Below are 21,292 nucleotides of genomic sequence, written 5' to 3' on the forward strand. Positions count from 1 at the left end.
TCTTCCCTCAATTAGCTCGAGCACGCACGGCCATGCCGTCCAAATCTCAAGAACAGGATCAAAATTACAATAAATCAATAAGATACGGACAAAAATAACTATTTCAAAAAGCATGGGACTATTTCTACCAAAAAATCTATAATATGGAACCAAAAATTGCAATTAACTCTATTAAATTACGTTAAAGCATCGTAAATATTAAATAAAAAGATCAACAAATCACGCCAAACTTTAGAGATGATCCCAAGAATTTAATCCATGTTTTATTTTAAAAAAACACTTAAAAAATTTCTGTAAAACACATACTCGATTTTGTAAGTTGAGCATCATCGTATCTGCACTAGGCAGAGGTAATCAAGAACTTCTAGGAATCCACTGATCCCCTTGGATGAAATTTTGGACCGAGTACGAGGAAGCATGCTGAGGTGGGATCTGGCTGCTCCAGCTCACTCTCTTGGACGTATCAGATCCAGGCCCAGTATTCTCAAGTTCACCAAAATAGAGAGTATTGAGTGCAAAATCACCACTCCAAGGCATCCATCCATCTGCGGCAATAAGATCCCCTATTGTACAGTGCATGAAAACTGTCCTTGAATACTCTTTCCACGGCCTACCGAGGTAGTTCTTGTGCATGTCCGTCTTTCCATGATACAAATCCATGTAGGCATCTGTGCTATTGATCACACAGTTCTGGAAGACGAACCCTGTCGACTGGGCGGGATCGTTTCTACCGCTGGCGGTGACTACCTTGTTCTGAGTACTCTTTCCTGGTTCCACAAGAATGACGCAGTCCTGAAAGAATGCAGCTGAGTTTCCGAATATGAAATCAATGTTTCCTCGGATGTTGCATGACTTGTAGTACTGCCGCAAGCTGTTGGCATGAAGGGTGTCTTGATTGCCGATGAATTCACAATTTTCAATGACGGAAAGATCACTGTCTGATCGGAAGGCGACTGCTTGATTCGCATTAGGGCCTGCTGTGTTCTGGAAAGTGACACCGCTGGCCATAAATCTGTCACCAACAACACCTACTCGGAATGGCAATGTTAAGAAAGCGCAGTGAATTAGGGCTTTTATAATCTTGCCTCATTTATTACTGTTTTTCAGTATTAGTACTGCATCACACAAGTTGATATTTTTCTTAATTTTAGTTTTCACGTGCACCTTTTATCCAATAACTAACAAGCCCTTAAATTTTCTCAGAGTTTTGTGTAATTATTGAATGAAAAGTGTATGTAAGAACTAATATTAAGAAACAAAACATGCAATTTAAGAAAATTATAACAAATTGAACTGAATTAAAATACGATTTTCCCTCAAAGCAGTAGAAACTTCGCCAAAAGTAGGAAAAAATGCAAGCAACCCCCTTATGATATCGCAAATGAGCAAATTATCCCCTTATGAAAAAATAAATAGCGATTTACCTCCCTATATTTTTTAAAATACAACAATTTACCTTCTTATGTTTTTCAAAATGAAGTAATTTAACTCTTTGTATAAGAAAGTAAAATTGCTATATTTTTTTCATAGGGGGTAATATGCTCATTTTCAATATTATAGGGGGTAAATTGCTATTCACCCAAAAAAAAATTAGAAACCATCATCAACTTACCAACGGTGGCGGAGTTGTAGGTGTTCATCCCCGGCTGCCCCACATTCATGGACCCTGTAATTACAGTTCTCCCTATGCCATCCCCCAAGAACACCACATTCCTCTTCCCCATCGGCACTCGAACCGTCTCCTCATATACCCCGTTCTTTATAAATATCACGAACTGCTTATTCGACTTGTCTGGGGCTGCATTCACAGCCTGCTGCACACTCTCGTAATCGCACCCATGCCCGCCCTTGCACACTGTCACGTTGGCTATCAGCCCCGTCGGCACGCCGCCGGATGGATTGGAACGAGAGGAAAACGACCCGGATTCCCAGAACCCATCCCTCTCCGTTTTGGGCAGGCCCCAAAGCCCGGTTTGATCACCAAAGAGATCATAATTTACAATCATTCCAAGCGCATTGCTAGAGGACGGAATTAAATAGGAGTGCAAGAAGGCCATCGTTTTCCCCACCAGGGATGAATCGTTCACGTGCTTCAGCCCTCCCCAGCAGGCGTACTGGTAGCCCAAGGCAGCGCTCATCCATGCACGCGCGTCCTTGATCTTGCGACGTGAAAGGGCCTGGGCCGTCATGTTCGTCCGGTACTTGGAGTAATACAGCACCTCAGCGCAAACTTTGGCTACATTGGAACGGTTCTGGTTACCAGCCGATGCCTCCAGGATATCATGGACCAATTTTCGTCCCTTATTAAGATTCCGCGAGGAAACCCACAAGGCGGATTGAATTACCTGCAGAAGGGTGGCATTTGGGAGCACGTGATTGGAATGGAGTATGGAGGCTTGGCATGTAGGAGGGTCGCGTGAGGCCTTGCAGGCCACGTGAATATTGTCATGGCCTGAAGGTGGGATGGTGGCGAGCTGGGGCTGGTAGGAGGCGGAGGAGAGGTTAAAGAGGAGAAGAAGGGAGAGGAGGGCAATCGAAAGAAGAGCGAACATTGTAATGGCAATGATTCTATTTCAGGAACCGTCTGGTTTTATACGTGTTAGGGACAATATGGGTGGTGGGGGAGATTTTATACATTTCTCTAATTCCACCACTATTGCCAACAATTACATTTTTCATTTAATAAATGGGACAAAATGTATAAAATTCCCGCTTTTAAAATTTCTGTAAAAACAACCTTTCTTTTATGAAAATAGGCTACAAACCCTTCTTTATTTTGTAAAACTCAACAACACCCCTTCCGTTAGTAATTAACGGTAGGTGCATTACACGCGTTTTTTGTGCATATGGGGTACTTTTTAAGTATTTTTTATATCTTTCTTAGGTATTTTTTACTAAAATGTCCTTTTTTTATTTTTGTTTTGTTTTTGTAATTTTTTTATACTTTAAATTGAAATATTAAATTATATTTAATTTATTTAATATTAAATATTAAATTAAATTATATTTAAATTCAAATAATGTTATAATTGTTAATTGTAAAATCTAAAATATTTTTAATTAATTAAAATATATATTTAATTAAAATAATTATTATTATAATTATTTTTAATTAGCTAAAATATTTAATATTTATAATTATTTAAATATTCTTAATTAAATAAAATATATTTTAATTAATATAATTAAAATTAATTAAAAAAAGAAAAACCTGAACAATTTCGCCCCTCTTTCGCCGGACGAGTTTCCTACAGCCAATGGTACAATTCGAATTCTCTCTTCAAGACGAATATTTTCTTACCTTCAATTTGAGTTTTCGTCAATTAGAGAGATTGGGCTCAAGCCACGACCGTCGAACATATTTGCCGTTAATTCGTCTCCGTCCGGTCAAATCTTGGTCTCAGACCACCACCATCAGACTTGTCTCTTCGAAACGATTCTAACGAGATTGGTCTCACAATTTGGTAAAGAATTTATGGAGATACGACGATTTTAATAAAGTGCGTCGCCGCGACGAGATGGTGGGGGGAGGGGGGTTAAAGGGGTGGGGTGGTTGGGGGGGCAGCGGGGGTAAAGGGGTGGGTGGGGTAGTTAGTTTTTTTTTATATATTAATATATTTTTAAAATTTTAAATTATTTAAACATAATATAAGTTTAAATAATTTGTTGAATTTAGATCTTTTATTTTTTTAAAATCTAACGGTTGAGACTAATTGATTAGATCTAATGATCAATATTTGATCAAAAAAGATCCAACGATCATTAAAATAAGAAATAATATATATTAAGTAAGGGTATAACGGTCATTTTCTAAAAAATTAACACCGTTAATTGGATTTAACGGAGATGGGAGATTGAGTTGAGTTTTACAAAATAGAGGGAAGCTTTTAGCCTATAGGAGGTTTTTTTACAAACTTTTTAAAATATAAGGGGGTTTTATGCATTCTGTCCTCTATAAATGTACTGATGCAAACAATAATTAAAATTGTGCATGAGCAGATTAGGATGGCAAAGGTGGAATTTGGAACGAATTTGTTAAAATTTGAGACCCATTTCATCAATTAATTTTTGGAGTTGGAATCCGTCGGATTGGATCTGATGTATTATTTTTTGAAAAGTATATTAACGTAATTTTAAAAATATAAAATAATAATATTATTGCAAAGGTCATTTTTTTTTATAAATTTATTGTCATTTTTAGAGTTTAAAATATTAAAATTTTCAAATATGTGTTACTTAATATATATTGAAACATTACAAAATATTTAATTATTATTTTAATTTATAAAAATATTAATTTTATGAATTATATGCAAGTGTAAATAAAATACACATTATTTCATATATTTATCAATATATTTTTCTGTAAGTATATACGAAAAAAAGGACCGATCAATTTGGGTCAGTTATATCCAATTCATATGATTCTCGTCGGAATAAATAGTTATACGCATTTTTTGCCCCTTAATATAGGTTATTTGCCATTTTTGTCCTTATTTTTTTGGGGTAGCATTTTGATCATATATTTTTTTAATTTTTATAATTTCAATTCTTTTTTTTTTTACCGGAGTTCACCTCCATATATCAGTGAGTAATGAAGATTTCCAGCAAGGAAAAGACTTAAATTACGAAAATTAAAAAGATACAGGACCAAAATATTACAATAAATAATTGAAGGACAAAAATATTGAAAAAAATGAGCCAATAAGAATAATTGTCCTAATTTTAAAAGGTTACATAAGATGTGTATATATTTTTCTATCCAATAAGTTCAACTCTTGGATGAAGGGGGAAACCTATTATCAATGCTGTTTATCGTAATCTTTTGGCATCCCTTGTGTATCACATTTGGCAAGAACGGAATCGACAGAGGTATCAACAGTTGGAGTGCGATGCAGTGTCCCTTGTTCGGATTAAGCTTTTAAACTGCATATGGTGTTGTCCATGGATTATAATAATTCATTACATTTCTACGAGCAGTCTGGAGATATATGTCCTTTCACTCCGTATGTCCAGTAATTACAGTTCTTGAAACTTTCATTCGCTTTAGTATGGGCTCATCTAAAGGTTCTTTTTGTGGTGGTTCTTCCCTTGGATCTAGCTTTTGTTTGTCAAGATCTTTGAGATGAAACTCTTGTTGGTCCTGTTTTCTATCCAGATATGTATGATTTGGCCTTTGATTTGGACACTCCCGAGGTAGGAGTCACTATTCTGATTCTTCCTCTTCCTTGGCTCGCTCGATTCTCCTATAATTATTGAAAAATCATTATTATCGGAATAGAGAAAGGTTCATTTGATCTACCTCTAAGTCTCTTCATGTTCTTTTAGATGGATGTTTGATAACACCAATTCTTTAGTTTGTCTTTGAGGAAAGACATTCTCCTTGATAATGAATCCAATTGTCCTTTGGGTGCTTTGTATGATTAGATCAACATTCCCACCATGGACTACAGATCTTTGCAAAGAACATAGGGGAAGCTACTTCTATTGGTACTACACTGTAGAAGAAATACTTGCAAAACCAATAGACATATATTCATCTATTTCACAAATATTCCTTAGTTTGAGGCCAAAAAGAGATTGTGAGTACTCTTTAGCCTTTTCAGCTTTGTTTCCTTCAAAGTATCTATCTCTTATACAATGTACATTGTTGAGCCTTCCTAGTCTTTCAGCAATTTTACTTTTGGACTCTCCAACTAGGATACTTGGTTTGGTGTTTTCAGGGGTACTACGCCATATGATCTTTACAGACCCTCCAATCTTAATTCCGATAGTCGTATGAAGTTTTCCTTGTTGAGTATGAACGTAGTTGCTGCTGTATTCATAATTACTATTCATCAATCAACTTCTTGATGTTTCAGAAGTCAATAACATCAATGTTGAGTATAATACCATAAGGATGTAAGGGCTGGAGCATTGTCTTTGCCTAAGGTATATTTTTCGGCACTGTTATGGAATTTCATATTGGATTTTCTCTTAATCCGATTCCCATAAATTTCGGGGTGGCCGTTGGTGTGGAAATCCATATGTCTCCCAAAGACATCGGGGTGGCGTTGGTATATAAATCTATACTTTCTCTCATTGGATGATCTAGTAGAGGATCATTTGAACCTGTATTTCCCCAGGACGATGGTACTGCTAGAATGATTTCATTAGTTTGGACATTGACCAAATCCACAATCCCAAGTTGGGTAAAGGATTATGTTAACTTCCATAAACATGGAAATCTACCCTTTATACCTCCATTATTTTATGGATTTCATGCCGTCAAGGATTAGATCCTCTTGGATCTTTGACTTCGGAATCTCCATCGCTTTTCCATTTTGGTCTAGAAGACTTGAGTCAATCCTTTTCGGATGACCGATTGTCAAGATAATCAAAATTAATTACTGATTCTATAACTATAGCAGCAGTTGGACCAAGTCGGATCCCTGGGGAACTACGACTTAATTTCTTAGTCAAGTTGCGTTTACCAAATGGGGGAATTTGAATAATGATTAAGTAATAATTAATAGAAGTATAATAAAACGCAAAAGTAAATTATTAGAAAGAAATCCATGGGAAGGATTCCGACCCAAGGAAGCATTTCACCCAATCATTATGTTGATCATTGATCGCACAAGATTAATTTCACAATCAAGCATTCAACCTCGAAATCTATTAGGATAACCATAATAAATTCCTTTTCCTTATTGTAATTGATTTGATTCAAGCATCTAAATCAAAACTTATTATCTCATAATTGGGCATGATAGTGTTCCATTTCAATTCAATAACAACATCTGCATTAGTGAAAACAGTTGAAGCTAGACCAAACAATTGAGATAGTTGTAATCGTCTAATCTAGTTTTCTCAAATACATCATGTGAAGCACACAATAAATTTTCTTGCTACTCATACCACTCATTCATGACAATTATGGATCACTAATTCATGGATAGCCATAGAATAATTAATATCGAATTGTCAGATCTATCAATTGTAATATTCTATAAGATGTAAATCAAGACAAGTAATACTTGGCGAAATTAGATACAAATCAAGATCTCAAAACATAGCGATTAGGTTCAACTTTTTCTTTGAATTAGAAAATAGGTTTAGCTACACAACATGTTCGTAGCAAAATTAAAAATCCAAAACGAAAACATAAGCTAAAAATATAGAAAAATTGATCGAAAAGGACATTGACTCCCAAGCTCCAAAATGATGAATGGCCTCTTTCTCCCTTCCTCCCCTTTTTATCTGCAGCAATTGGGGCTTTCTTTTTCTTTTTTTTTTTGTCCCTTTGAGTTTTTTTCCAGCAATTAACAAATAAATATTCTCTAGAAACTTTCTAAATTGGTTTCTCCCATCAAACAACCTTGCAGATAGAATAGGGCGTGATCAACAAATGTTGAAGTCTATTTCTGTCCCAACTTTCCTTGATAATTTTCAGCTCCATTTGAGGCTTTTTGGCTCTCTTTTTTTCAAAAGGGGCTGATATCAATCATTCACACAAAAGATGCATAATTCAATTATCAATGCTATGAACTAGTTCTAAAATACTTGAATTAAGCATGTAATTTAGTGATAAATGGCATTCTATCATCGAACTATTGTCAACTCTTTTTAAGAATTTCCATAAGAAAATTCCTTCTATATATTTCCAACATTTGAAAATATTCCCTATTATCATTGTGACTTGAACCTTTGTTCGATTCTATACTTTGAAAGTCTCATCCATAGTAGTCAATATATCAATATGTAATATAAACAAGTATTTCTTCAATAAGCCTAAATTTTGATACCATTTGGAATGAGCATGGAGTTAGGATGAAAATAGAAATGAAATTGGACTAAATATATCATTTTTATGAAAGTTGCGGGTCTAAATTTGTTGGTCTAAAAATTAAAGAACCGAGAGTGAGAACTACCCCAAACCTAGGGACCAAATCTCCCTTTTCCCATTTAATTAATTAAGTGCATTTTGGGCTTTTTTTATCGGGTATTTTATTTAATTAGATTGAATAAAAAGTCCGACAAAGTTTGTTATTAGGCTCAATTTAATTTTTTGGACAAATTAATCTAGTCCATCCAAATGCACCAAGCGCAACCCATGTTGATGTTGTCTAGGTCAACCTACCTTATATGGAGAGTAAAAATGGTTGCAAAGGTTTGATTGGGGCTGATCATTTTGACCATGAGGAATAGTGGAGGAGTCATAGGAAGTGGGTAGAGATAAGGAAGTGACCTACTTGAGTAGGTAATCCTTCCTTTACTCCCAACTTAATGCGAACTTTTTCCATAACCCTATTTGATACTAGTTAGCTGAATTCTTGCTTGCCTAAGGTGCTGATTTTTGTTCATCATTGTCTCCTATCTCTCATGTTCTTCTTCATTTACAACCAAGTCAAGAATTAGATAGAGCGGAGAAATATACTCAGCAATATGTAGTTTTTCGATCTCTCTTTCTAGATTTATTTCTTGCTAGCACGAGGACAAATTTCACATTCCTGGTGGTGGTGTGGGCAATATTAGATGGCTCCTATGTTGGAATCTTACGTGGACGCATGTTGGAAAGGAGTTCAATGCATGTACTTAATTAAAGAAAGTGACCAGAGTAATGTTTACAGTTTAAATATTGCTTTTCATTTTCTCCATAGCCTATAACGTGGATCTTTACTTTCTTATTCTGGGTTGATACACCGATAGCCCAAGAATGTTCAAGGATACACCCCTTGAACGTCTTTTGTTTCTTTTATGTTTTGTGCTTCCACCAGATCGATCAAGTCCCTTTCATATTGATGGGATTTCCCTTGGAAATCCGGGACCTTCGGGTTGTGTTGGAATCATTCTTGATTCCGAGTTTGGGTTTGTTATTGCATTTTCAGCAGTCATAAGCATGAACACAAATAATATTGCTGAATGTTGCACTTACGGAATGGCCTTGTGGTGGCATATTTCAAAATATTAAGAAGCTGATAATTGAAACAAACTCTAAACTTCTGCTTCTTTCTTTTATGTAGAAAAGACAAAACTTTCGAGGTTCTAATATCTTTGCTTTGTGATTATTGGCACTTTTAATGATACGGAAGCCAATCGAGCTGCCAATATTTTTGCCCTAACGGCAGCAGATCACATATCTTGTTTTTTTTCTGCCTTCTTTTGATGAAGTCATTGTACTATCTGATCCTTATTTTGTATGTATAAGGCACATTCGATGCATGGCAAAAAATATAATAATAAAATATCATTTAATAAAAAAATATAGTTTTAGGAAAAATAATTATGATAAAAAATAAATAATTTTGAATGAGAATATTTAGAGTAGGGAAAAGAGAAAAAATTACCTAAAATAATTAGTTATTTAAAAAAATTATTTTTACCACTTGTATATAATTAGGGATACATGGAAGTTAGGTTATTCAAAAGAAAAGAAAAAACAAAAAGAAAAAGACCAAAAATAAGGAAGATACTAAAGAGACGCTTTCCCTTAATTTATAGTACAGATTAAGTGAGACACCAAAAGAAAGCTTTCACTTTATTTATAGTACAAATAGACACTATACTTGTTTTTTTTTTTTTTAAAAAAAAAGGTTACAAGTTGATGTTGCCATATGAGTATTCTGAAAATATAGTGGGTACATTAGTATAATTTCTTGATTACCAATTATGGATAATTGCTTTATTAATAATGCAATTAGGGACGTAATGTTAATAAACTATTTGAATAACTGAAACTCACAATTTGATCACCATAATTGTACTGTTTAAGTTGGTGCCTAATATTTTCCTCATCAAAAAATTTAATATTACTTTCAGCTTGTCACACATATATTTATTGTACATCAATAATTTACTTAATAGAAAAGATGCATCTACGGAACTCACAGCTTAAAGAACTGTTCAACTTTCACTTTTACGTCCTTGATCATGCCAAGGGCAAAAAAAATGAGGGTCACATCTCTTAGGCCTAAGGCCCCAACGAATCGTAGTTAATCTTTAAAAGGCTAATTAAAATCAAAATTTTAATCCCAACTAAAAAGTATATGAAATTGATGTGCAAGAAACTAATTAAGCAGACTTGGCAGTAGTGGCACACACTGGTGGATTCTGCTTGCCGACAAATTTGGGTTTGACATTGGCACATTTGGTGGTGATAGGACCTTGATTTCCATTATATGTAAGATCAATGTCACCCACCTCTACATTCTCGCATGGCTTAAGACCACTGCAAATAAACGTCACCGCCTCTGCAGTATTTGTCGTGCCCCGTACGTTCTTAATGCTGACGTTACTGATCTTGATAGATGATGGTCTCTGTAAAATAATCAACAAATAAAATATAATCAGTATACTAAGAGTCTAAATTATTTTAAAATGAAGGGTTAGAAAATTTGGATCACAAATTGAGAAACTTACATCTTTTTTGCAAAGATTGTGTGGACAATATTCTTGATCAATGATAATGGGACTACTAACATTATCCATGATTAAATCTTCAAAATGCAAATCACTGACAGTCAATGTTGCTGGGGCAGAGGGCCATGTCTTCACCCTGACGCCATTTTGTGTGCCAATAAAGGTGCAATTTGTCACATATATCCCTTGCACATCCTTTTCTTCTGCATACCCACCAAGGCTTCCAACGCTAATACCGTGTCCTGGACCACAAGTTACATTTTGGATGTGAATTTCTTTGCTCTCGTCTCCAATTGAGACACAATCATCTCCTGTTTTTATGATGGAATCTTTGATATTGATCATCGTGTCACGACCCAGATGGATACCATCAGTGTTTGGGCTATCTCCAGGGGCTGAAACTGTGAATCGGAGGAACGTCACATTATGGCTCGATATACAATTCACGTGGAAATTCTTGCTATCTTTCGTGGTGACATCACGAATTATGGAGTTGTTGACGAAATTGAAGCTAAGATTCTGCACAAATGCATGTGATTATGGGTTGTTAATTTGTATACCTATTCTACTTGAAATAATTGAGGATATATAAGGATGTAGGTCTTACCATGGGAAGCTTGGCACAATTTCTATTTTTGTGGCAATCGTTTTGCTTCCAGGCTTCTTGTCCTTGACCATCAAAAACTCCACCACCTGATAGGGTGAAATAATTGACATAATTGACAGTAATCCATTCACCTTCTTTATTAGGCAATTGACCGGGATTAGGATTGGCTTGCAAGGTTCCTTGGACTTGAAGCTCGAGAGGGGCCTTATTGGGGCCTAATAATTTCACTTGACTAAGAGACCAGGTTCCTCGTGGTATCACTATTGTGCTTGGGGAAGTTGAATTGCATGCCTCCTTCCAAGCGTCCATTAGAGCCTAATAAGCAAATGCATGTTTTTTTCAACAAATATGTTTACATAAAAATAAGCGGAATCAACTGAACACATAAATGAGGTAGATGATATTGGTTAAACCTGACTGATATCTCCACCAGATTTTGCACCATACTTTGTGATATCATATGTCATGGGCCCCTGAGCGTTAATATTTATTGCCAATAAAGGCAAAAAGAAGAGAATTGTAATGAAGTTTATTGCCATTGCCTTCTAAAGTTTTTATTGATGTTGATGTAGTGAATAATTCGAGTTCTTTGCATACATCAATTATGAATTTATAGTAATAGTAAACCATTCATAGCCATCGGTTAGTGAACATGACTATTTTTCAGGAATAAAGATTACTTTATTTTGAACAAGTTTGTCGTACCTACAAAGCACCATCTTTGAACACATGTAATTAATAATTCTATGAATAAAGATTTTATGTTGCCTAATTTTTTACTGTTATATATATATATATATAAATTATAGTTCTATAATAAAATAAAAATTTATTTAATCGCATATACCAAAGTGACTTAAGGCTAGTGTTTTATCATATGTTAATTTTGTACAAGCTTAGCTTTTTGTAGGAATCTAACAAAAACTAATATAGATTAATTTATATCTATTTTCATATTATACCGTATTATAGAAATTTATTATTATTATTATTATTAACTAGTATCTAATTTATTTTTTTTATTTATAATAGTTTGGGTAGCATGAAATGTATTAGGTTTCTTTATTTATTTATTTTTTGTGGTGTCTAAGTTTTGCCGAATTGAATCAACTGATCCGCCGCTCTTATATCTGCAGATTCCTTTGCTGCTCCACACGTGCACTGTGTAACTGGTGTTATGCAATTAAGTTCGTCCCATAGTCTTTTCATCTTTGAAAAATACGAAGAGACTAACATTGTGCCCTACAAAGTGGACGATAATTCTCTTTTGAGTTGATATAACATGGGCCCGTTACTTTGCCCGAACCGGCTTTCAAGCTCTAACCATAATTCTCAGGAAGTATTGGTGTATAGGAAGCTTTCCACTATTTCCTTTGAAATCGAGTTAAGTATCCAGGACGTGACCATGTAATCGGCTCTAATCCACTGCTCGAGTTCTCTGCTTCCTTTGGTAGGTTTGGCCCCTTCTCCGTTGATGAAGTTTAACTTCATTTTCGCACCTAGAGCGATCTTGATAGATCTGCTCCAAGACAAAAAAATTGGATCCATCTAGTGGTGTCAATACCAGGCTTAAACATGGGTTGTCGTTTAATTGGAGTTTCAAGTTTTCTTGAGTTCTTGATTTGCAGAGGGACTGGAATTGGACTTAAAGAAAGAGAAGATCAGAGACCAGCAAAGATGGCTCTGATACCATGTAAAAAATGGCGTAAAAGAGCAAGAAAGAAAATTGATTTCCATTCAGAGCAAATCTTGAATCAAGAAGACAAAGTTTCAGTAGATTTCAGGTTTTCGTTTTTCTGTTGTGAAGAAGAATTCAACAGGGAACTTATATAAACCTCTAAAACCAGAAACTTCACTTTTCCCTCTCTCTAAGTTGTGTTTTTCAGTAAAGAAAACGTGGGTGCGCTTCTAATACTCGTGTGGAGAGTCAACTAATAAAATCGTAGATACATAATAAAAGTGCAGAAGCTGAATGACACAATTTTATCTGTTTCTTCCTTCTTTCTTCTTCAGATGCTGATGCTCCAGGTTGCAACCTCAGCTGCACACGACCTGGCTATCTAACGTCGTGATCGTGCCAAAAGCCTCTGAAAAATAGTGCATGTTTACCGACTTCACAGACTTAAATAAGGTGTGTCCCAAAGACCCATTTCCTCTACGATGGATAGATCTTCTCGTAGACTCCACAGTGGGATGTTTGATTTTCATTCCTTTTGAACACAGGCATTGCCATCTGTTGTGAACCGTATGATTGTCCCAAAGTGACCTCCTTTTGCTTTTCTACTCTCAAAATCATTGAGTATGCTCTGCTAACATTAGGTAGAGGATCCATCACGAGGATTTGGTTCCTCACGTGGTCATAATTCTCGTTCAATCCCATTAGCTAAAACTCAATATCGAACTCCCCTAATTCCACCACCCATTTGACCATCCTTCTGGACACATCTAGCTTTGATATGATTTGCTTTAATGGGTGATTGCTTTAAGGGGCTGATAAGATTGCTTTAACGTAGTATATCAGAATCTTTTTTCTCTTCTCTTCCCGTACTATATCGAGTTCACATCATCTTCCGATACCGCCATATAAACATACAATTTTTCACCTAGCAAAGTGTTTGCAAGTAAGGTCGCTAGATATTCTTTCAATTCTTGGAAGGCCTTTTCACGCTCTTCAATCCATTTAAAATCTTTCACTTTTCTTAAAACCTTAAAGAAAGAAAAGTTTCGATCAACTGACATGGCTATGAAACGATATAAGGCGGCTAGTTTTCCCGTGAGCTCTGGACATCCTTGATCGATTTTGGCGATCTGATCTCCCAATTTCCAGCCCCAAGAAAAACCTTGCAGGGCCTAAATCTTTTAGTAAATATCTTGTGGAGATACTTCTTAATTTTCGTAATTATCTTCTCCAAAGGTCCTGCAATTAACACATCGTCTACATACATAAGGAGACAATAGAAACCAGTTAGTGAATCCATTGTAAACAAGCAGTGATCATACTTGGACTAGACAAAGCCATATCTCTCAAGCTTTGAAGTGAATTCTTGATTCCATTGCCTAGAGGCTTGTTTAAGGCCGTATAATGACCTTTTCAACCTGCAAACATGTCCCTTTGGGACTTTATATCCCTTTGAAGGTTGCATATAAATCTCTTCATCAAGATAACCATGCAAAAATGCATTATTGATATCAACTTGATGCAAGTGCCAGTTCAGTTTTGCAGAAACAACAATTATAGCTCTAACAGTGACAATTTTGTCTACAGGAGAAAAATTATCAAAGTAATCTATTCCTTCAATTTGGTTATATCTTTTCACTACTAATCGTGCTTTATATCTATCTATAGTTCCATTAGGATTATGTTTAATTTTAAAGATCCATTTGCACCTTATTGCCTTCTTGTTAGGTGGTAATTTTGTAATGTCCCAAGTATGATTATCTTCTAGTGCTTTTATTTCATTTTTCATAGCATTAATCCACATACTTTCTTTGACAGCTTGTGCATAACTCTTAGGTTCTTGAGGTGATTGGTGAGCAGTAAGTATATACTCATGCATATGAGGCAAATATGTAACACTGTATATGTCTAAATCACTTTCTGTGTGGTTACATATAAAGTCATGATACCTTGTTGGTCTAGTAATGACCCTAGATGATCTTCTTAGAGTTAAATTTTCCAAATTTTCATTACTCTCAACATTGGTTTGAGGTGCAGTTTCTGTATTTCCTGCATTAGTATCAAGTTCCTATATTTCTATGTTTTGTTCATATTCATCTGTTTGGCTAGGTTCTAATTCAGTCATAATTAGGGACAAAGAACAGGATAAAGGGTCTGTTTGATCTTCATGATAAGGGAACACATTCTCTTGAAATCTAACATCTCTTGAAACTAGTACCAATCTTTTGCTTGAGTCATAAACTTTGTAGCCCTTTTGTTTCATAGCATATCCTAAAAAAATACATTTCAATGCTCTTGGTTCAAATTTAGTTTTGTTAGGCAAGTTGTTTGTGGCAAAACACAAACATCCAAAAGTTTTAAAGTGAGAATAATCAACAAGTTTGTTATATAAAATTTCATAGGGAGATTTCCATTTTAAAATAGGTGTTGGAAGTCTATTGATTATATATGTGGCTGTAAGGATAGCGTCGGCCCAAAATATTTTGGGAAGTTTAGATTGGAACATGAAGGATCTTGCCACCTCTAAGAGGTGTTTATGTTTTCTTTCCACAACTCCATTTTGTTGTGGTGTATATGTACAAGTAGTTTGATGTATTATTCCTTCTCTCTAGTAAAATTCTTCAGTTTGTTGTCCTAGAAATTCACTACCATTGTTCGTTCTAATGATCTTGATTCTCTTATCAAATTGTGTAAGGATCATCTTATGAAAGTTAATCAATAGATTAGGTGCTTCAAGTTTCTGTTTCATTAAAAACACCCATGTACACTTGCTATGATCATCTACAACGGTCATCATATAAGTACATTTTGAAATAGAATACTCATTATAAGGCCCCCATGGGTCCACATGCATTAGATCAAAACAAGATTCAGATGATGATGTGCTTAAAGGAAAAGGCAACTTTTGTTGTTTTGCAAGAGGACAAGTTTCACAGAAATTTTCTTGCACTTTACATTCTTTGATCAGCCATGTATGCATCATTACATTTCATGAAGCATGCCCTAATCTTCTATGCCAAGTTTCTGAAGAAATAGACAGCACACTAAGTCCTAATTCACTGCAAGATTCCATGATATTCTTTATATGATTCTTGTCAAATTGTTGATCCTTGATAATGTATAATTTTCCTATTTGGCATCCTATTGCAAGCACCTCATTAGTCATGTGGTCCTGCACAAAAGAAGGAATCAATGTCACACAGAGGAAATATATAAGGGACATCATTGAAGATGTGAAGATGATGGAAGTTAAGGCCACAACTACCCCTTTGCCTCTAGGCATCAATATGACAGAATATGCAGAAGAGCAGTTGTCCAGTCCAGATTCTTATAGAAGACTGTTGGGAAAATTGTTATATTTGGGACTAACTAGACCTGACATCTACCACTCCACACAACAACTTACTCAATTTATGCAACATCCATGCAAGCAACATTGGCAAACGGCACTGCACTTAGTCAAATACCTCAAGGGTACACAAGATAGAGGACTATTTTTTGCTGCAGATGAAGATTTCAATTTGACATCTTATTGTGACTCTGATTGGGCATCATGCAAGGATACAAGGAGATCACTAACTGGATATTGTGTCTTCCTTGGTAACAGCTTAATATCTTGGAAGACCAAGAAACAAACGACAGTGTCGCGTTCTTTAGCGGAGGTAGAATATAGAAGTTTGGCGCCCACCACTTGTGAATTAATCTGGACTTTCAATCTACTTAAGGATTTGAGAGTTACAGTTCCAACTCCTATTCCATTACATTGTGACAATCAAGCAGCAGTCTATATCACTGCTAATCTGGTGTTCCATGAGAGAACCAAACACCTAAAAATTGATTGTCATTTGGTGCGAGACAAGTTCAAAGAAGGTTTCATTAATCCTTTGCACATTTCTACACTTAACCAGCCTGCGGATGTTTTTAAAAAAATTCTATTAGGTCCCATGTTCTTGAAAGCTATCTCCAAATTAGGACTTGTTAATATTCAACCAACTCCTACTTGAGGAGGGTGTGTAAAGAAGTGCAACTGAAGCTGCAACCTGGAGCATCAGCATATGAAGAAGAAAGAAGGAAGAAACAGATAAAATTGTGTCATTCAGTTTTTGCACTTTTATTATGTATCTACGATTTTATTAGTTGACTCTCCACACGAGTATTAGAAGCGCACCCACATTTCCTTTAGTGAAAAACACAACTTAGAGAGAGGGAAAAGTGAAATTTCTGGTTTTAGAGGTTTATATAAGCTCCCTACTGAATTCTTCTTCACAACAGAAAAACGAAAACCTGAAATCTACTGAAACTTTGTCTTCTTGATTCAAGTATATTGATTCAAGATTTGCTTTGAATGGAAATCAATTTTCTTTCTTGCTCTTTTACGCCATTTTTTACAAATCTCTGAGATAAATTCGGCTTGCAACAACTTATTAACTTCTTCCTCGATGATCCTATTCCTCTCGACCCCAAATGCTCATTTCTTTTGCTTCACCGGTTTGACTTGTGGCTTTATATTAAGTCTATGTAATATGACTTCAGGATCTATCCCCTTAAAATTTGATGGACTTCACGCAAATATGCCTTTATTTTTCCTTAAGAACTCTAATGGTCATCAGTTCCAATTCAAGCGTCATCTGCGATCTGATCCTGGTTGTTTTAACGAACTCTCCTGGCATGAGCTCAACCTCTCTATACGCTTCCACTGGTTCTATTCTCTCTGTTTTTCCTTTTTCAACCTCATCACCCATTTCTTGTTCCTCTTCTTTTCTTTTTTATTTTCTTCCCGTGTCAGTCTGTTCTATTGATAAATTGTAGCATTGTCGAGCTGCCCTTTGATCGCGTCTGGCTTTTCCAACTCAGCATCTTGTTGGGAATTTCATCTTTAAATGATATGTCGAAACCACAGCTTGGAACATATTCAATCCAGGTCGCTCAAGCACCACATTATACACGAAAGGACTGTCCACTATTAGGAATTCAATCATACATGTTTTTCTTCATGGCTCTTCTCCAATGGATACCGGAAGATCAAATCAGTCCTTTTGGCACCACCTCGCTTCCACCAAACCCAATTAGAGGAGTTTTCACAGGCCTTAATTTTAACTCCCCAAATCCATATTTTTCAATACACTTGTGAATATAATATCAATAGAGGTTCCATTATCAATTAACACTTTATGTACCTAGTAGTTGGTAATGTCCATTTTGATCACTATGGGATCGTTTTGTACACCCGATCTAGAGCTTAGGTCCTTGTCACCAAACAAGATGTCCTCTTGCTGAACAATATTTAGGACGCGCTTTCCCTGACTGCGCCTATGACTGCGTGCGTACCTTTTGCGTGCTCTGGCAAAATCTCCTCCTGTAGGTCCTCCAGATATACTATGGATGACCCCTTAGTGGGTGCATTGTCACGGGTTCTTCCTTCCCTCTCTGGGTCGCTTCTTCTAGTTCTATCTACTTCTTGACCTACTTCTACGTCATTTTTTCTAATTTCACCTGACTTGTCTTTCCTTTCTAACACCAAATCTTGAAATATCCCTAACGAACTAGCCTTTAAATCTCATCCTTCAACTGGTAGCAGTCTTCGGTATCATGGCCTTTATCCCTGTGGAACCTGCAATACTACTTAGAAAATCTCTTTACAGGGGTATCTCGTGTTTTACCTGGCCATTGCAAGAGTTTCTCTTTTTCCACCATCATCATCGCCCTTGCCCTGGTCGTGTTTAAGGGGGTGTGATACTTTGGCTGATATGGCACAATTTTTTCCCAATCTTCTCAGATCTGTACCTTCTTTCCCTTAATCGCTCAAATCCCTTATTGCGATCCTTATCTCTCGACCATTCATTATCCTTCAAGGCATTGATCTCCTCCTCGTCAATGTATTTTTGGGCCAATCTCATCAATTGCTTGAGCTCCTCTGGAGGATCTCTAACCAACGCAGAAGCAAATGGTCTCTTCTTAAGGCCATGGATGAGTATGTCGACCATCATGTCAATCATGAGGTCCTGAACCTCCAACAGTTCATTATTGACTCATCCCATAAAATTTTTCAAGGTCTACTGCTCCTTTTGTCTAATAGTGAACAAGTGGCCAATCTCTTCGCCTTTTTCTTACTAGACTTCTGCACCAATTGTTCAAATGCCTCTATTGACCTGTTGGCCAGGTTCGTAAACCATTCTTGAGCTTTTCCTTTTAAGGTAGCCACGAACAGCTTAGCCTTGATCGAATCTGTCTGCCGTAAAGATTCATAACTAATTCGAGAACAGCTATATGCTCCTGGGGATCTTTGTTTCCATCATACTTGGGTAAATCTGAAAACCTGAAGCTACTATCCATGACCTCCGTCAAGATTTTGTTGGAAAATGGTGAATTTCTATTCTGGGCTATGCTCTTCAATCTGTTGGCCTAATTTTTTTGATTTGTCTATTGACACTGTCGACCTCTACCTTTGAGATACCAGGTTGCCTCGAAAACACCCTTCTGTGTTACTTCATAAGACATTGTCCTTTCTGGACCTTTCTTAGATCCTCCAGGTGTGATTCTATCATACTCTACTTCTACTTCTTTTCCTTTGAATAATTGTCTTTTTACTCGATCCTTTACCGCAGGAGTTACTGTTCTCCTTTCATACTCTACAATAGCTTTCCTACTCCCCTCCTCAATCATACACTGAATATCCGCTCAAGTTAACTGCAAGATTTGATCCTCCTCTTGTGTAGGTATCTCGTCCTCATACTGATGATCTCTCCTGGACGCTCCCTCCATATCATTCGACACGTTCTCAAGATTATTCCCACAAACGGCACCAAATTGATCTAGGTCGCTTATGTGGGCCGGTTCGTGATCCTCAGTGATTGAAGGTCGGGTCGCAGTTGATCCTAAGCCACCTGAAATGTGGATACTGAGAGCAAAGAAATTCATTAGGCTTGTCGAGAAGCTCCCAGCTAAGGCCTTCCTATTCTTAAGTTAAAAGGTGTGAAGGTCGAAAATGATCTAGAAGGCTTAAGTAAAGTCGAAATAGCAATAAATGCAACATACCATAAATGCTCCTGAATAGCGATATTTATAGGTTCCCATGTCTGTATAATGTAGGCCCACGTGGCAACATCTGGCAGAATGCCTACTAAAAAAATCCAATGGCTGATAATCCGGGTCTTAACTCCATGCCGGATTGAGCAGGTCAGTCCAGCGACCCGACCTGATAAAAAGTGTCGAATCTTGGGCCATTTTTATTAATTTTCTTCTTTAGGAGGGTATTTTCGTCATTCTGTCTTAAGGGAGGGTAATCACCCCTATCACAAGGATTCCAAAGTCCAGAGAGAATCTGCGGGTGTTAAGAAACATGTCATTATTAATTTGCAAACCCGAGTTCAATTTAATAGTAAACGACGTTTTTCTTTGTTCTTCTTTTTTTTTTATACAAATTTCTCAACCACTTAACCATATTCTTACATGATGTTTCAATATCAATCATGCGTCAATCAGTAGGAATCAAAGTGCCACTTTTAACAAAAGAAAGAAAAAACTGACAAACCTACCAACTACCGTTAATGCAATCCAAAAAAAGAAAACAACAATAAAAAACGCAAACAATTGATCCACGGGGGTTCCAATCACAACTGTCTATCACCTTTTGCATTCTGCAAAGTAAAAATTTGTAGACATGTTACGAATATCACTTGTTTTTTGCAATTTGATAAGTGACTGCGAACTATATTTTTGTGATGCATTGTTTATTTTGTTAGTCTCTTAATTAGTCAATTTTATGCACTTTTTTTCTTACACAAAATAACAACATTTCATTTCATAATATTATATTACAACATTACACATTATTATTTGCAGAAATTATATAAATTTAGGATGCATTTGTATTGACTGATTCAACAAAATATATTTTAAAATTAGAACGGAAGAATTTAAAATTTTTTAAATTTAAAATTATCTAAACAAATTCACATAATATCTAATTAAAGATTTGATATCTATGTCTTCCATCCAAGTGCAACCTTAATTAAATCAAACTATTAAAATACCTACAACCATCAAAATGAAGTCAATGTTTGAGACTACTTTTTTTTTTTTTTTTTTGGCACAAAAAAGCACTAAATCTTGAGCACCAAATTTTTTTCTTTTGGATCCTTTGACTTTTGGTTTGTGATATTTTATAGATGAAAGAGCAAGAAAATGGCACCAAGTCCTCCTTAATTTCCTCACAAGAAGCAACTAGGTTTTTCCAAAGCCAAAATTGTACTTTTAGTTTCATAAGATACAGTGTGTTTTACTTTTGATCCCACGATTTATGAATTTAACATATTTAGTTTCATAGAATAAATACTATAGTATTTTTGATCCCATAGAATAAAAATTACAGCATATGTGGTAGGATATAAAGTTAATTATATCCTATGGGACCAAATTTTTCGTAATTTTTATCCTAATGACCATATGTTTATAAAAATTGCGACACATTTGATCCCATAGGATATAAACAACTTTATATCTTATCAAATGTGCCACAATTTTTATTCTATGAGACCAAATATGGTACAATATTTATTTTATAAAGCTAAATATGCTAAGCTCATAAATTATTGGATCAAAAGTAC

At 35.7% G+C, this 21,292-nt stretch overlaps 2 protein-coding genes across 2 annotated transcripts; both read right to left on the minus strand.

The window, feature by feature from the left end:
* Nucleotides 1-92: 92 nt before the first annotated feature.
* LOC105176072 (putative pectinesterase/pectinesterase inhibitor 51) lies at nucleotides 93-2,558 on the minus strand. Its single transcript, XM_011098754.3, has 2 exons — nucleotides 1,613-2,558; nucleotides 93-1,028 (listed from the first exon to the last, which is right to left on the minus strand). The coding sequence occupies exons 1-2, from the start codon at nucleotides 2,550-2,552 to the stop codon at nucleotides 355-357; spliced, it is 1,614 nt and encodes a 537-aa protein (XP_011097056.2). The 5' UTR covers nucleotides 2,553-2,558; the 3' UTR covers nucleotides 93-354.
* Nucleotides 2,559-9,811: 7,253 nt separating this feature from the next.
* On the minus strand, nucleotides 9,812-11,569 carry LOC105176071 (polygalacturonase-like). Its single transcript, XM_011098753.3, has 4 exons — nucleotides 11,422-11,569; nucleotides 11,009-11,323; nucleotides 10,402-10,920; nucleotides 9,812-10,299 (listed from the first exon to the last, which is right to left on the minus strand). The coding sequence occupies exons 1-4, from the start codon at nucleotides 11,545-11,547 to the stop codon at nucleotides 10,054-10,056; spliced, it is 1,206 nt and encodes a 401-aa protein (XP_011097055.2). The 5' UTR covers nucleotides 11,548-11,569; the 3' UTR covers nucleotides 9,812-10,053.
* Between the last annotated feature and the right edge of the window lie 9,723 nt (nucleotides 11,570-21,292).

Source organism: Sesamum indicum, linkage group LG13, assembly GCF_026168435.1.
Source record: "Sesamum indicum cultivar Baizhima isolate 11 linkage group LG13, ASM2616843v1, whole genome shotgun sequence".
NCBI lineage: Eukaryota > Viridiplantae > Streptophyta > Magnoliopsida > Lamiales > Pedaliaceae > Sesamum > Sesamum indicum.

What these genes read in the sequence shown, in the direction of transcription:
- LOC105176072 (XM_011098754.3), bottom strand. Translation starts at nt 2,552, where the DNA reads ATGTTCGCTCTTCTTTCGATTGCCCTCCTCTCCCTTCTTCTCCTCTTT. An exon ending in CTACAACTCCGCCACCGTTG is followed by an intron (nt 1,029 to 1,612) that starts GTAAGTTGATGA and finishes CATTCCGAGTAG; the next exon opens with GTGTTGTTGGTGACAGATTT.
- LOC105176071 (XM_011098753.3), bottom strand. Translation starts at nt 11,547, where the DNA reads ATGGCAATAAACTTCATTACAATTCTCTTCTTTTTGCCTTTATTGGCA. An exon ending in CTGGTGGAGATATCAGTCAG is followed by an intron (nt 11,324 to 11,421) that starts GTTTAACCAATA and finishes TTTGCTTATTAG; the next exon opens with GCTCTAATGGACGCTTGGAA. An exon ending in ACAATCTTTGCAAAAAAGAT is followed by an intron (nt 10,300 to 10,401) that starts GTAAGTTTCTCA and finishes ATTATTTTACAG; the next exon opens with AGACCATCATCTATCAAGAT.